The sequence below is a fragment of the Peromyscus maniculatus genome, chromosome 7 (assembly GCF_049852395.1).
Source record: "Peromyscus maniculatus bairdii isolate BWxNUB_F1_BW_parent chromosome 7, HU_Pman_BW_mat_3.1, whole genome shotgun sequence".
NCBI classification, from domain to species: Eukaryota; Metazoa; Chordata; class Mammalia; order Rodentia; family Cricetidae; genus Peromyscus; species Peromyscus maniculatus.
In genome coordinates this window covers 33,319,148-33,333,816 of record NC_134858.1, presented here as the reverse complement: position 1 = coordinate 33,333,816, position 14,669 = coordinate 33,319,148, and the positions used below count along the sequence as shown (strand labels likewise).

Genomic DNA, 14,669 nt, shown 5'->3' with positions numbered 1-14,669 from the left:
TGTTGCCTGAGTGGACTATAAATTCACTAGAGGCTGGTATTTTCTGTGAATGCTCTCTGACCACCAGCTGTCTGGCACTAACACAGCCTGCTGCAAGAATCAGCTCAGGAGAAATGGAAAACCTACTGACGCTGTGTCTCTTCATCCTCTGCTTTGAAACCGGTAAGTACTGTCTGCAACTTGATCCCTTATTGGCTGTAGAAAGAAAATTAAATCTCTTCTCATTTCATCCTGCCTTGTCTGTGGTGTTAAGACATGCTGACTGGAGCACATATGTTAGCCAAAACATGGGTGCAGCCAAGCAATCCAGAGGTGCAGTGGCCTATGCTTTCATTGGGAGTGACAGTGTGGCACTCGTCTCCTCTAAGCAGTCTTTATCTTTGCAGCTCTCACTTTACAGTGTGTACTGTGTCCATCTTACAAAAACGGGGAGTGTGTTAATGGGAATCAGACATGCACTGCACAACCTGGCGAAACTTGTATGATCCGCAGAATCTGGAATTCAATTGAATGTGAGTATGTGTTCTGTGCTCTGGAGAATTTCTGTTTCTCCCTCAGGATTCCAAGCACCACCTCTAGAATACTGTAGTTAAAGAAAAAGAGTCCAATGATATCTAGGTATGATATTCCAAACCTTGTGCTGGTGAAGCTTTGCCCATGGTAAAGCTAAGCATATACTGAGTGAGCGGGGCTTCTCTCCATCATTGTATTGATATATTCATCAGTCTCTGATTCCCAACATCTCTGCGATTTAGGGTCTGTCTTGGGTAATTTTCCATTCCCATGACAAAACAGCATAGCCAAGGCAACTTACAAAAAAAAAAAAAAAACAACTTAATTTGGGGCTGGCTCAAAGTCCCAGGAGTAAAGTCCATGATGATCGTGGTAGAAAACATGGCAGCAGGAAGGCATGGTACAGGATAAGGAGCTGAGAACTTACATTCTTAGTCACAACCTTGAGACAGAGAGAGACAGAGACAGAGACAGAGATTGAGAATGGCATTTTGAAACCCCAAAGCCCATCCACAGTGACACACCCCCTCCAACAATGCCACACTTCCTAATTCTTCCCAAACACTTCAACCAAGTGGAGGCCAAGCACTGAAACATTCAAGCCTATGAGGGCTGTTCTAATTGACAGTGCCACCACACTGTCCACAGGCTACAAAATATCAGTCCTTACAAGTATCATTTCCCACACTCTGTCCTGGTTGCTTTTGCTTTTGTAATGTTCAAAGAACTTCTATCTTAGCCTGGAGCCACCTTCTCTGGAAAACCTTTGCTCATCCACAGGACACCAAGGTGCTTCACAAGTCTTCCTACTTCATCTGTCTCCTGGCATAGTTCATGGTGTGTCCTTCCTGTCATTCCATAGAATCTGGTTCTTGAGGGCTAATACTATCTTGATCTCTACCTGCCCAGCTGCTCACCTTGGAGCCTGGATGCCAGCATGTACTGAGGAAGTGTGTTATGCACATCTGGTTGAGGGGAGATGATGCTATGTGCCTCGATGTATAGAGGCTCAAGCTCAACACTAAGCACGTGTTTCTCCTGTCATAAAGGCTCTTGGGTAAAGGGACTTTCTCCAGATATAGTTTAAAAGCATGTGGTGGGAAGGCCAACATGGGACACTTACTGCGATGGAAGAAAATTCTTTCAGTGAAAGAATTCTCAGTCCAAATGTACTTGGATATGAGGTTGTACCCTGGCTCTCAAAATAATATCTTTTTGCAATCTTCTTCCACAGATGATAAACTGAAAAGTGCGGAGTTGAGGTGTACAGAATTCTGTGAGTTTGATGAAAAAAGTTCTGGAGGTGAAACAATACATACATACTGCTGCAGTTATGATGATTTCTGCAATAGCATTGATTTACCAATGGTGATGACTTAGTGTGAGCTAGATTCAGGTGGCCTCATCTGTCATTTCCTTTCCTCCCTGTCCTTCTTTTCTTCCCTTGGGTTTAATTTTTTTTCTGGACTGGAGATTTTTCTAAGCCTCACAATTGCACAGAACCTTGGTATTATCAAAGTATATCTAATTATATCACCTAATTCTTATTCCGGATATGCCCTAGCCCTTATCACCATAAATGTAACTGACATATGGTTTTCATCAATGCATTTATCGTCTCAATGTGGATGGACAAGACAGATGAATAGATAAAAGGACCATAGAGGATAAAGATGCTGAATATCCTTCGTACAACATGTGCTTTAGGAACTTGGTTACTTCTCATCATTGTGACTTACACTTCCAGGGAACAATCTAAAAGGGAAATAATGTTGTGGATCCTAGTTTCAGCCTTTCGTTGTCTTCTTTCATTATATGGGCCTATAGTAAAGCTAAACAACAAAGGCCATGGCATACCAAAACTGCTCACCTCATGGTGTCCAGGAAGTAACAAGACAGAGAGAGGACTGTGGCAACATATGGATTTCAAGAAGTACACTCAGTGGCCTCCTCTCACTATTTAGGCCCCACAGCTGAGAAGGAAGACATCTAGATGACTTTGTTCCCATGAATGAGAAAATGACAGCTACAAGATCATAGTGCCAACTTTCACCCAGGAAAGAAAATCTCTACCTAATGTTTCTATTATGTTAAGGCCAGAAAATAAATCCACCAAATGTTTCCTCTTCTTTGAAAGTTGTTCTTTCTGAACATGTAGAATCATGGGTGAAAATGGTGTTGACTCTCATCTGTTTTAGGAAGGTACTACTCCACCATGTTGCCTTTGTACCATTAGGAGGGAAATTTATTTGTAAGCCCTCACTCCCTGCCCCATCTAAGCCCAGGCTCCTTATGATTACACTTTAGTCCCACTGAGTGGAATCAGATTTCTTCTCTATGTGTATGACATACACACAAATCAGTAAGTCCTCAACCTGTTAGTTTAGTTTAAAAATAAACCCTAAAGGGATTTATTAAACAATTATTAGCCACAACCATTTTTCTCTTTATTAGTTGCATATATTGTAAGCATCATGGATGGAAAAGGGAAACGTGTCTGTGGAGTACTTAGTCAGATATGGAATATCTGGGCCACATGTCTCCCATGCAGAGCTCAGTGTCCACCACAGGAAAGAGGGAAGAAACATTGAAGGCATCAGAAATGGTGTAGGACTGGGGAAGAATGGTTTCCTGGATATGACAGGGTCCTTGCACTCATGGACTGACAGCAGCTGTGGTTCCCTACACAAGATCTGCACAAGATCAAGCCAGTCAGCACTCCAGCATGGATGAGGTGTGGGGGGGCATCATTTCCTACCCTTAGCTGAGGGCCTACTGACAGTTAATGGCTATAAGGGAAACAGAATCAGTTTTCTTCAGAGGTTTGGTCTTGGTAGATTGGCCATGCTCTGATAGATGTCCCCATAACCATGTTTGTTTGAACAGCACTGATTTGACTCAGTGGTTTGGTCTTTTTTAATGCTATGAAGTAGGTGGCATGGAGAGGATCTGGAAAGGGCTGGAGGGAAGAATGAATGATGTGACTATGACCAAATAATTTGTATGCATGAATGAAATTCTCAAAGAATAACTAGAATTTATTCATCATATTTGTTTAAAAATGAACAACATATAATGTGCTACTTATAACTCTGTCTTTGAGGTTAATGTGGTGGCATCCACCTAGAATCACAACATTTAATAAATGGAGGCAAGATAATGGAGAGTTTGAAGACATTAAAATATGCTACATAATTTTTGGTATATTTCTGCACATAATATTCTATAATATATATATATGGGGAAACTCCATCTCAAAGGGGAAAAGGTTTGAGTTCACATGCATTTCAAATGAAGTGTAAAAATGGACTTCAATCTCTTAAAAATCCTCCTATCAAAATATGTATGCTATGAACTCATTTTCTAAAATCTCCTTTAATAAATGAATGTTTTTACAAAATAAAAACTAAGTGAAATATGCAATGCAATTCATCTTATGAATTATTTAAACAGTCTATACTAATAAATCTTGCTCCACATTATCTAATAAAAATCTCTTACATGGTCTTTCAATGTCTTCATGATTCATGTTAATGTATCTGTTTCTCATTTATGAATAATCTGTAAAATACTAGCCTGACTAGAATAGATCATAACAAATACTCAGGTTTATTTTATAGACTCTTAAAACATGTTTTATGTAAAATTCACATCACCTGCCATTATATGTATAGCAATTATTTTCAGGTTTTTGTTTTGAATGTTCTTTTCTCTCTCATAATCGCCTTTCAAGATAAGGTATAAATTCACTTTTACCAAAATACTATTACCTGAACCATAGCACTCAAAAACAAATGTTTTAAAAATAAGGGTTATTATGCTTGTCTTATTCCATACCTGGTAAGAGCTCATGCTTCTTCTCCCCACAAACTAGAACTACCAGTCTCTATCTCTACATAGTTGACTTGTCTCAACATGTCATATGAATACTGTTGTACAGTCTGAGGGAATCATCATGGCTTCTTTTATTGGTATAACATCATCAAGGTTCATCCATGAAGCATCTTTTTTTTTTTTTAAGGCAGACAAATACTGTATGATGTGGCTCTTTCATGTTTTGCTTAATCTATTATCAGTTGGCTAGTATAATTTATGTTTTTGAATGAGTTCTCATTGTTTGCAGGATTCTATATATAAATCTATGCTACATAATTTGTTGGTCTATTTCTGCCCATAATCTTCTTCAATGGTTAGCTTTTTTTTCTGCTAGCTTAGTAACAGTCCATAAATTTCATTCCTGGTTTTAATAATTGAGCCTCCCTCTCCTTATCTTTCACTGTAGCTACTGATTTCTTTAAGTTTGGTGATCTTTTCTGTATATATTAGTTATGTTTGTGACCAAAAGCAACATGGAAAAGAAAGGGCTTATTTTGGTTGCTAGTGCTAAAAGGACTTAGTATATCATGGCCAGGAAAGCATAGAAAAGGAAAGGAAACCATTTTGGCAGGAGCAAGAGGCTGGCTGATCACAGTCTCAACTACACACAGGAAGCAAAGAGAGAGAACAAGATGTGGGAACAGGCTATAAAATGCTGTGGGATGTCGTTCTGTATGCTGTCCATAAATCCAGTCCTACATAAAGCACTAGAAGAAAAAATCCAACCTAAGGAAGTCAGATGCATCCATGAAAACACAAGCAATAAATAATCCCACACTAACAAATCCCAAAGAAGGGAAACATACAACACTACCACCAAACAATAACAGGAATTAACAATCACTTGTCATTAACATCCCTTATTATCAAAGGTCTCATTTTGCCTATAAAAAGACACAGACTAACAGAATGGATACAAAAACAGGCCCCATTCTTCTGCTGCATACAAGAAACACATCTCAACCTCAAAGACAGACACTACTTCAGATTAAAGGGCTTGGGGAAAGTCTTACCAATCAAATGGACTTAAGAAGCAAGATGATGTAGCTATCCTAATATCTAACAAAATAGACCAAACTAAAATTAATCAAGATATCGAGAAGGATGTTACATATTCATCACAGGAAAAATTAATCAAGATGAAGTCTCAATTCTGAATATTTATGCCCCAAATACACGGGCACCCACATACATAAAAGAAACATTACTAAACTTAAATTGCACATTAAACCCCACACACTAATATTGGGAGATATCAACACCCCAGTCTCACCAATGGTCAGGTCTGCCAGACAGATAAGGAAACTAACAGATGTTATGACTCAAATGGACTTAATACACATATACAGAACATTCCACCCAAACACAAGAGAATATATTTTCTTCTCAGCATCCCATGGAACCATCTCTAAAATCAACCACATGCTCAGTCACAAAGCAAATCTCAACAGATATAAAACAATGGAATAATCCCCTGTATTTATTAGACCAACATGCCTTAAAGTTAGAACTCAACAACAACACAAATTATACAAAGTCTACAATATCATGGAGTCTGAATAATGTTCAACTGAATCATCACTTGGTCAAGGAAGAAATGAAGAAAGAAATTAAAGACTTCCTAGAATTCAACAAAAATGAATGCAAAAACATAACCAAACTTGTGGGACACTATGAAATCAGTACTAAGAGGAAAGTTCATAGCTGTAAATGCCTACATAAAGAAGTTGGGGAAATCTCACACTAGCAACTTAACAGCACACTTGAAAGCTCTAGAAGAAAAAGTAGCAAAGTCATCCAAGAGGTATAGACACTAGAAAATAATGAAATTGAGGACAGAATTTGAAAAACATAGAAACAATGAAGAGTACAAAGAATTAGTGAAACAAAGAATTGGTTCTTTGAGAAAATAAACAAGATAGAGAAACCCATATCAAAAAAAAACAAAAGATAGAGAGAGACTATCCATACTGACAAAATCAGAAATGAAAAGGAAGATATAACAACTGACAATGAGGAAATCCAGAGAATCATTAGATCATAATTCAAAAACCAGTACTCCACAAAACTGGAAAATCTAAAAGAAATGGACAATTTTCTGGATAGGTATTTAATACCCTAGTTAAATCAAGATCAGATAAACAATTTAAATAGACCTATAACACCTATGGAAATAGAAGCAGTCATTAAAATCTCCCAATCAAAAAAAATACCCCAGCGTCAGATGGTTTCAGTGCAGAATTATATAAGAATTTCAGAGAGGAGCTAAATACCAATACTCCTCAAATTGTTCCACACAATAGAAACAGAAGGAACATTGTCAAACTCTTTCTATGAAGTTACATTTATCCTGGTACCCAAACCACACAAAGATGAAACAAAGAAAGAGAATTACAGACAAATCTTCATGAACATTGATGCAAAAAATACCCAATAAAATACTGGCAAACAAAATCCAAGAACACGTCAAAAAAAATCATCCACCATGATCAAGTAGGCTGCATCCCAGAGATGCAGGGATGGTCCAACATATGAAAATCTATCACTGTAACCCATTATATAAACAAACTGAAAAAAACTACGTGATCTTCTCATTAGATGCTGAAAAAACCTTGACAAAATCGAACACCCCTCCATGATAAAGAGGCTGGAGAGATCAGGAATACAAGGAACATACCTAAACAAAGGCAATTTACACCAAGATGACAGCCAACATCATATTTAATGGGGAGGAAATCCAAGTAATTCCACTAAAATCAGGAACAAAACAAGGCTGTCCACTCTCTCCATATCTATTCAATATGGTACTCGAGCTAGAGCAAGAAGACAACAAAAGGAGATCAAGGGGATACAGGTCAGAAAGAAAGAAGTCAAACTTTCACTGTTTGCAAATAATATGATAGTCTACATAAATTACCCCAAAAATTCCACCAGAGAACTCCTACAGCTGATAAACAGCTTCAGTAATGTGGCAGGATACAAGATTAATTAAAAAAAAATCAGTAGCCATCCTAAAAACAAGTGATAAATGGGCCAAGAAAGAAATCAGAGAAACATCACTCTTTTCAATATGCACAAATAATATAAAATAGCTTGGGGTAACTCTGACCAAACACATGAAAGGCCTGTATGACAAGAAATTTAAGTCTCTGAAGAAAGAAATCGAAGAAGATATCAGAAAAGGGTAAAATATCCCATGCTCATGGATAGGAAGGATTAGCATAGTAAAAATGTCAATCTTACCAAAAGCAATCTACAGATCCAATACAATCCCCAGGAAAATCCCAACACAGTTCTTCACAGACCTGGAAAGAACAATATTCAACATCACATGAACAAAAAAAAAAACCACAGGATGGCTAAAACAATCCTGTATAATAAAACAATCTTTGGAGGCATTGCAATCCCTAACTTCAAGCTCTATTATGGAGCTATAGTAATAAAACAGCTTGGTATTGGCATAAAAACCAACATGTAGACCAATGGAATCTAATTGAAGACCTTACCATTAATCTGCACACCTATGAACACCTAATTTTTGAAGAAGAGGCCAAAACTGTACAATGGAAAAAGGAAAGCATTTTCAAGAAATGGTGCTGTCATGACTGGATGTCAACATGTACAAAATTGCAAATAGATCCATGTCTATTGGCTTGCACAAAATTCAAGTCCAAGTGAATCAAAGACCTCAACATAAATCCAGTTACACTGAACTTGATAGGAGAGAAAGTATGAAGTAATCTTGAATGCATTGGCACAGGAGACCATTTCCTAAATATAACACCAGTAGCACAGACACTGAGAGCAATTAATAAATGGGAACTCCTGAAACTGAGAAGCTTTTGTATGGCAAAGGAAGTGGTCAATGAGACAAAATGACAACCTACAGAATGGAAAAAGGTTTTCACCAACCCCACATCTGACAGAGGGCTGATCTCCAAAATATATAAAGAATTCAAGAAAGTAGACATCAAAATCCTGAACAATCCAATTAAAAAAATGGGCTACAGAACTAAACAGAGAATTCTCAACAGCAGAATCTCAAATGGCTGTAAGACATTTAAGGAATTGCTCAACATCCTTAGTCATCAGGGAAATGCAAATCAAAATGACTCTGAGATACCATCTTACACCTGTCAGAATGGCTAATTTCAAAAGCACTGCAGACAGCTTATGTTGGAAAGGATGTGAAGCAAGGGGAACACTCCTCCACTGTTGGTGGGAGTGCAAACTTGTACAGCCACTTTGGAAATCGGTATAGCAGTTTCTCAGAAAATTGGGAATCAATCTGCCTCAAGACTCAGCTATACCATTCTTGGGCATAAACCCAAGGGACACTCAATCATACCACAAGGACACATGCACAACTGTGTTCATAGCAGCATTATTCATAATAACCAGAACCTGGAAACAACCTAGATGCTCCTCAACCAAAGAATGGGTAAAGAAAATGTGGCACATATAAACAATGGTGTACTACTCAGGAGTAAAAAAAAAAGAAAATGACATCATGAAATTTGCAGGCAAATGGATGGAACTAGAAAATATCCTACTGAGTGAGGTAACCCAGACTCAGATGGACAAACATGGTATGTACTCACTCATAAGTGGATACTAGATATAAAGCAAAGGATAACCAGACTACAACTCACAGCTCCACAGAAGCTAGCTAACAAGGAGGACCCTAAGAAGGATACATAGATTGCCCTGTGAAGGAGAAATAGATGAGATCTATATGAGTAAACTGGGAGTGGGGGGCAATGAAGAGTAAAGGATGGGGGATGAGAACATAAGCGAATGGGAGTTTAGAGCTGGAACAGAGACAGAGTGGAAGAGCAAGGAAAGAGAAACCATGATAAATGGAGATATCATGGGGATAGGGAAAAACAGAGTACTAGGGAAGTTCCCAGGAATCCACAAGGATGGCCCCACCTTAGACTGCTACCAAAGTTGAGAGGGTGCCTGAATTGGCCTACTCTGGTAATCAGATTGGTGAATACCCTAACAGTCATCATAGAGCCTTCATCCAGTAACTGATGGAAGCCGATGCAGAGATCCACAGCCGGGCACCAGGCCGAGCTCCAGGAGTCCAATCTATGAGAGAGAGGAGAGAATCTATGACATCAAGATCACGATGGGGAAACATACAGAGACAGCCAGGCCAAACTAGTGAAAACTCATGAACTGTGGACCAATAGCTGTGGAGCCCCCATGGGACTGGACTAGACCCCCTGAATAGGGGAGACAGTTTTGTAGGTTGAACTGTTTAGGGGGTGCCCTGGCAGTAAGATCGGGATCTGTCCTGGGTGCATGAGTGGGCTTTTTGGAGCCCAGTGCCTATGGTGGGGACACTTTGCGCAGCCTTGGTGCAGAGGGGAGGGGATTAGACCTGCCTCAACTGAATGTGCCAGGCTCTGCTGACTCCCCATGGAAGGCCTTGCCTTGGAGGAGGTGAAAATCGGGGGTGGGTTGAGAGGGGTACTGGGGGATGGGAGGTGGGAGGAGAGGGGGATCTGTGGTTGATATGCAAAATAAATAGAAATTTTCTTAATAATAATAGTAATAATTAAAGAAGTGAGCATTCAAACTTGTGTTGCTCTGGGCTTAATTAAGTAGTGTGTACCTTTCCCATGGGGAAGATGAGGAATTCGTGCAAACCAAGTTTCAAAGGAGATCAATGTTTTCTTTTTGTTTAGCACTGTCTTTTAAAGGGTACTGTTTATCTGCTTAGTTCTGATTTATTGTCTTTAAAATAGGGAGAGTGGTGTACTCCCCGTTTCTTTGAAAAATGAATAAAAAGGGGAAAAACACTCTGCAATAGAAGCTTTTCTTTGAGGTGTATCTGGGAGTGGCTTTGAGCAGGAATATACCTCTTCCCAGATAGTTTTCATCCAGGGTTAAAAAAAAATCCACCTTGAGAATACTATATTTTCAAGTATGAATGGGCCAACACTGAAGACAATAGAACTTGTGAGCTTCAAGGGCCACCATTTCTCCTTTCAGTATGATGACAAACACTGGTTGTTCCTCAGTGAGGTATGGATCTTAATGAAACACTGTCTTCTATTCTCTAAACTATACTATCTTCAAAATCTAGTTGAGACTTTCTGTATTAGGACCCTCATGAATTTGTATATGGTGTCTCTGGTGGTAACAGCTCACTTTGTGGTGACATTCCACTTTCTTCTTTCTGATTGATCAATCTTTTCTGTGATTGGAAAAAGGGATTATTTACAAATGTCTTCAAGAAGTCCCATACAGTGACACCCAGGCAGAGGGATCAGGATTCATCCCTGGTACATGGGCAGGCTTTTAGGAACCCGGTGCCTGCGGTGTGGCACCTTGTGCAACCTTGGTGCAGTGAAAAGGGGCTTGGACCTGCCTTGGCTTGGGGTGCCTGGCTCTGCTGACTCCCCATAGGAGACTTTGATTTGGAAGATGTAGGGATGGGGATACATGGGAGGAAGACATGGGGGTTGGAGGAGGGAGGAGGTGGGATCTGTGGGTGATATGTAGGATGAGTAGAAATTTTCTTAAATAAAAAAAAATGAAAAAAAAAAAGAATCCCCATACACATTGGCTATGTGAACTACATGTTCTGCATACTGTACAGATAAATTCTGGTGGTGGGATTACTTCTGTGGTTGTTTAGAGTTTTGGAAACCTAAAGCCAGAGATCTGAAGAGGAAGAAGGAAAGAAAGAGGTCATTGAAGAAGGAGCTGGAAACTTGCCAGGTTCCCACAACTTAGATCAGATCTGGTTTTGCCTTTCTGGCTGATATTGCCCCATGAAGAGGGTTATAAAATTATTGGCTACTTAGTAGCCCTAGGCCATCGTCTAGCTCAAGTCATTTTTTCCACCCCTGCTGCAGAAGTTAGTGGATCCTCAATGGGAAACTTACGGGAGCTGGGCATTGTTCTGCTGCTCTGCATACAAACTGGTAAATATTGGGAGAATAGTCTCATAACAGCTAAGGGATCAACTGAGTCTAAACCTTGACATAGTTTCAGTGAAACTTTTGATTTTTGGGTCTGTGAGCTTAAATGGGGCTTCTGAGGAACAATGTCCAGTTTCAAGGAGAAGCCCCAGTCCTGACCACCCAACTTCTGTTTGGACTTGTATGGGTCTTTCTTTAAGCTGTACTTCTTTAGAGACCTGACATGGCCTCTATGTTTTCTATATTCCCTGAATGATGACTTAGCCTGTGGAGTGAGGAATTGCAGTAACCTGAGGACTGCACCCTAATCGGAACCTAGAGTTCAGCCCCAACTCTGGCAGCTCCAGGGAAACTCTGTGCTCTTCCCTCTACCTACAGTAACTGGTAAGGTAGAAAATGAGCCACAGGCAGTGTAGTTCTGTAGAGACTCCTCAGTCTCCCTACCTGTTTTTCCTTGGCTTCTATAGGGAGGGGATGTGATCATTCATTTGTCCTATCCTGTTCATGGTTTAAAACATGCTGCTGCCTGGTACTTACCTGTAAGGCAAAACCTTGATGAAGTCAAGCTGCCTGGGAGCTTGGGTGTCTCCCTCCTTTCAGCACAGTCTTTCTCTTTATTGCTTGCAGCTTTAGCTCTCCGTTGTAAACAATGTTCATCTTACTTCAATAAGAAATGTAAACATGAGGTAAAAACGTGCATTGCAGAAGATGGTGAATCTTGTATGATTACTAGAATCTGGGCTCTTCCTCACAGTGGTAAGTGGTGAATTTAGTTAATATGGAAGACCAACGGCCATGCTTCTTTCTCTTCAGTGCTCAAATGCCTTTCTATGATATGGTACCACTATGAATACAATCATTTGAACTCAAGATCTCTGCAGAGCCTGGAATCCAGCAAATGGTTAGCAAGTGCATTTTGCCTGCCTGCCTGAAAGGGAGCAGCCACTGTTTGCTTCAATATTTACAATATCAAGCCAGTGTGGGGCTAATAGATATTATAGAGAAATAGTTTGTCATTAGCCAGGCGGTGGTGGTGCACGTCTTTAATCCTAGCACTCAGGAGGCAGAGGCAGGTGGATCTCTGTGAGTTTGAGGCCAGCTTGGTCTACAAAGTGAGGTGCAGGAAAGACACAAAGCTACACAGAGAAACCCTGTCTCAAAAAACCAGAAATAGTTTGTCATTAAACATACTCTTGGTTCACTTTTACTTGGATTTGTGGCTTGCTTCATCCAAAAACAATATATTGACTCTATTTTTATCTCTCACAGTGAATGATCCAACAGATGGATATTCTGGGTGCTGGAAAAACTGTAAAATAAGTGATTATGAGTACGGTGATCATTCAGTATTGACAAGTTGCTGTGATACCTACGACTTTTGCAATGACATCAGAGTACCAATTGATGAATGGTACTAAAGAACCCTCAGATTATCTTATGGCTCCTTCCTGTCTTCCTCATCTTACTTCTGATCCTTCCTTAAGTTTCATTTTTACTTCAGACTAGAGACTTCTCCAGCATCAGAATGGAAAACCATCGTGTATCGTTTGTTCTTATGTGGCTATTAGACAATAAATCCACTAAATGATCTGCTGAGTTGTGAAGGATGTTTTTTGCTGAACACACTGTCTCTGATCTCCTGGAAACCTCATTATTTTAAAAACTTTACAGTCCCTATGAGGACACAGAGGCTGCAGGTAATCACTGGAATCTTGGTTGAGGACAGACTCCAAACCCTGAACTAGCCTTTGAAAGTAGCACTTTAACTCAGACAGGACTCAGGGAATTCCAGGATCAATACACTGCTTACACCATAGCTATTTCACCAGGGCAGTAGTGTCCTGTTTAGTTTTTGTCTACTGGACACAACGTAGAAAGATAAACCTCAGTTGAGAAAAATGCCTCTATCAGAATTCCTGTAGGAAAGTCTATAGGGTCTTTTCTCAATAACTGATTAGAAGGGTGGTTTGTTGTTATTAATATGAGAGGGCTCAGTCCACAGAGAGTGGTGCCAGCCCCAGGCAGGTGATACCGGGTTATATAAAAAAGCAGGCTGAGCAAGCAAATGGAGAAAACCAATAAGCAGCATTCCTCTGTGGGTTCTGCTTTAGTTCCAGCCTCCAGATTCCTGCCCTGACTTTCCTTCATGAAAAACCGTAAGCGGTGAGGTGAAACAAACCCTTTCTTCCCCATGTTGCTTTTGGTTATGAGGTTTTATCACAGCAATAGAAACCTAAGACAGAAATTGGTACATCAGATACCGCTGTGCCCAACCGAAGTTCACTGTTTGGGGAAGACTCTGGAAGGGTTTTGGAATTTTAGGCAGGGAAAGAGATTGAGTGCTTAATGATAATGGGATATTATGGTCTGTGGAAAGATAGTAAAGCTGAAGGAGATGCAAGTTGTGGAGGCCTGGCTTGTAAAAGTACAGAAAGAAGCATAGACTCTATCAGGACGATTTGTGTAGTTTTTAAATTAAAAATCTTTGGTTTTCCTCATCTTCAACTGTAAAGTGTGGTGAACAAGAGAACAGTACCATTGAAGTAAACCTTTTCTTTAATGGGACTGGTGGTACTGGTCAGCTGGGTCTGAGGAATCAGTTGTGATTAGATGAAGTTATACAACATCACTGTGGCAAATCTTTGGGAAAATATTTCCTTAAAGTCAGCACAGAATAGCTGTGGCCCACGGTGGCCAAGGCTGCATCTCCTGTTGGAAGTCAAATTTGGTATTGTATAAAAGTCACCCACATGGTACTGGCTTTAAAGGAATGAAGCCATCATGGAGAGCAGCTGCAGCTTGCCACTGTGTGGCAGGGCTAAAGCTCCTGAAGAGAGGCCAGGAGAGGCCTCAGTTCCAGTGGAGACCACCACATAATGGAGCTACCAATACTATGGGAAGACTTCCAAGGACATCAGTAACTGAGAAGTGCAATGTGTGCTGTGAATTCAAAAGACAGGTTGGTTATTTTGAAAATACCCTTTTTATAATGTTTGCACTTTTTTAAAGGCTGACAGTTTTATGTTACTTGTGTTTTATGTTGTGACACTGTTGAGCTCTTGGAGATAAGTTAAAAATGAAGTGTTATGTTTAAAGTTAATTCATTGTGTCACATTGACAAAAGATTAATTGTTCTGTTGGTTTTTTGTAAACTTGACACAATCTAGAGTTATCTGACAAGAGTAATCTCAACTGAGAAAATGCCTCCTTCAGATTTCTGGTATGCAGATCTGTAGGGTATTTTATTGATTAATGATTAATACGAGTGGGTTGTGCCCACTGGGCATGGTGCCATCCTGGGGCAGATATTCCTGGGCTATACAAGAAAGCAGGCTGAACAAG

General features: G+C 39.8%; 1 protein-coding gene and 1 long non-coding RNA gene across 3 annotated transcripts; both read left to right on the top strand.

The window, feature by feature from the left end:
* Positions 1-2,634, top strand: LOC143266691 (prostate and testis expressed protein 3-like). Of its 2 annotated transcripts, XM_076576001.1 has the most exons (4): positions 1-162; positions 387-512; positions 1,748-1,789; positions 2,478-2,634. In XM_076576001.1, exons 1-4 carry the CDS (start codon positions 114-116, stop codon positions 2,504-2,506), a joined length of 246 nt encoding a protein of 81 aa, XP_076432116.1. In that variant the 5' UTR covers positions 1-113; the 3' UTR covers positions 2,507-2,634. The 2 variants fall into 2 exon arrangements, with proteins under 2 accessions (XP_076432116.1, XP_076432115.1); XM_076576000.1 differs by having other exon boundaries at positions 1,748-2,634.
* An 8,527-nt stretch (positions 2,635-11,161) lies between these two features.
* LOC107401544 (uncharacterized) lies at positions 11,162-12,082 on the top strand. The gene is made up of 3 exons (XR_013052686.1): positions 11,162-11,330; positions 11,592-11,711; positions 11,955-12,082. It is a non-coding gene; the product is annotated as an uncharacterized LOC107401544 (long non-coding RNA).
* Positions 12,083-14,669: the final 2,587 nt, after the last annotated feature.

Coding starts and splice junctions, on each gene's coding strand:
- LOC143266691 (XM_076576000.1), top strand. CDS start 114: ATGGAAAACCTACTGACGCTGTGTCTCTTCATCCTCTGCTTTGAAACC. Junction 163..386: donor CATCCTCTGCTTTGAAACCG/GTAAGTACTGTC, acceptor TTATCTTTGCAG/CTCTCACTTTACAGTGTGTA. Junction 513..1,747: donor AATCTGGAATTCAATTGAAT/GTGAGTATGTGT, acceptor CTTCTTCCACAG/ATGATAAACTGAAAAGTGCG.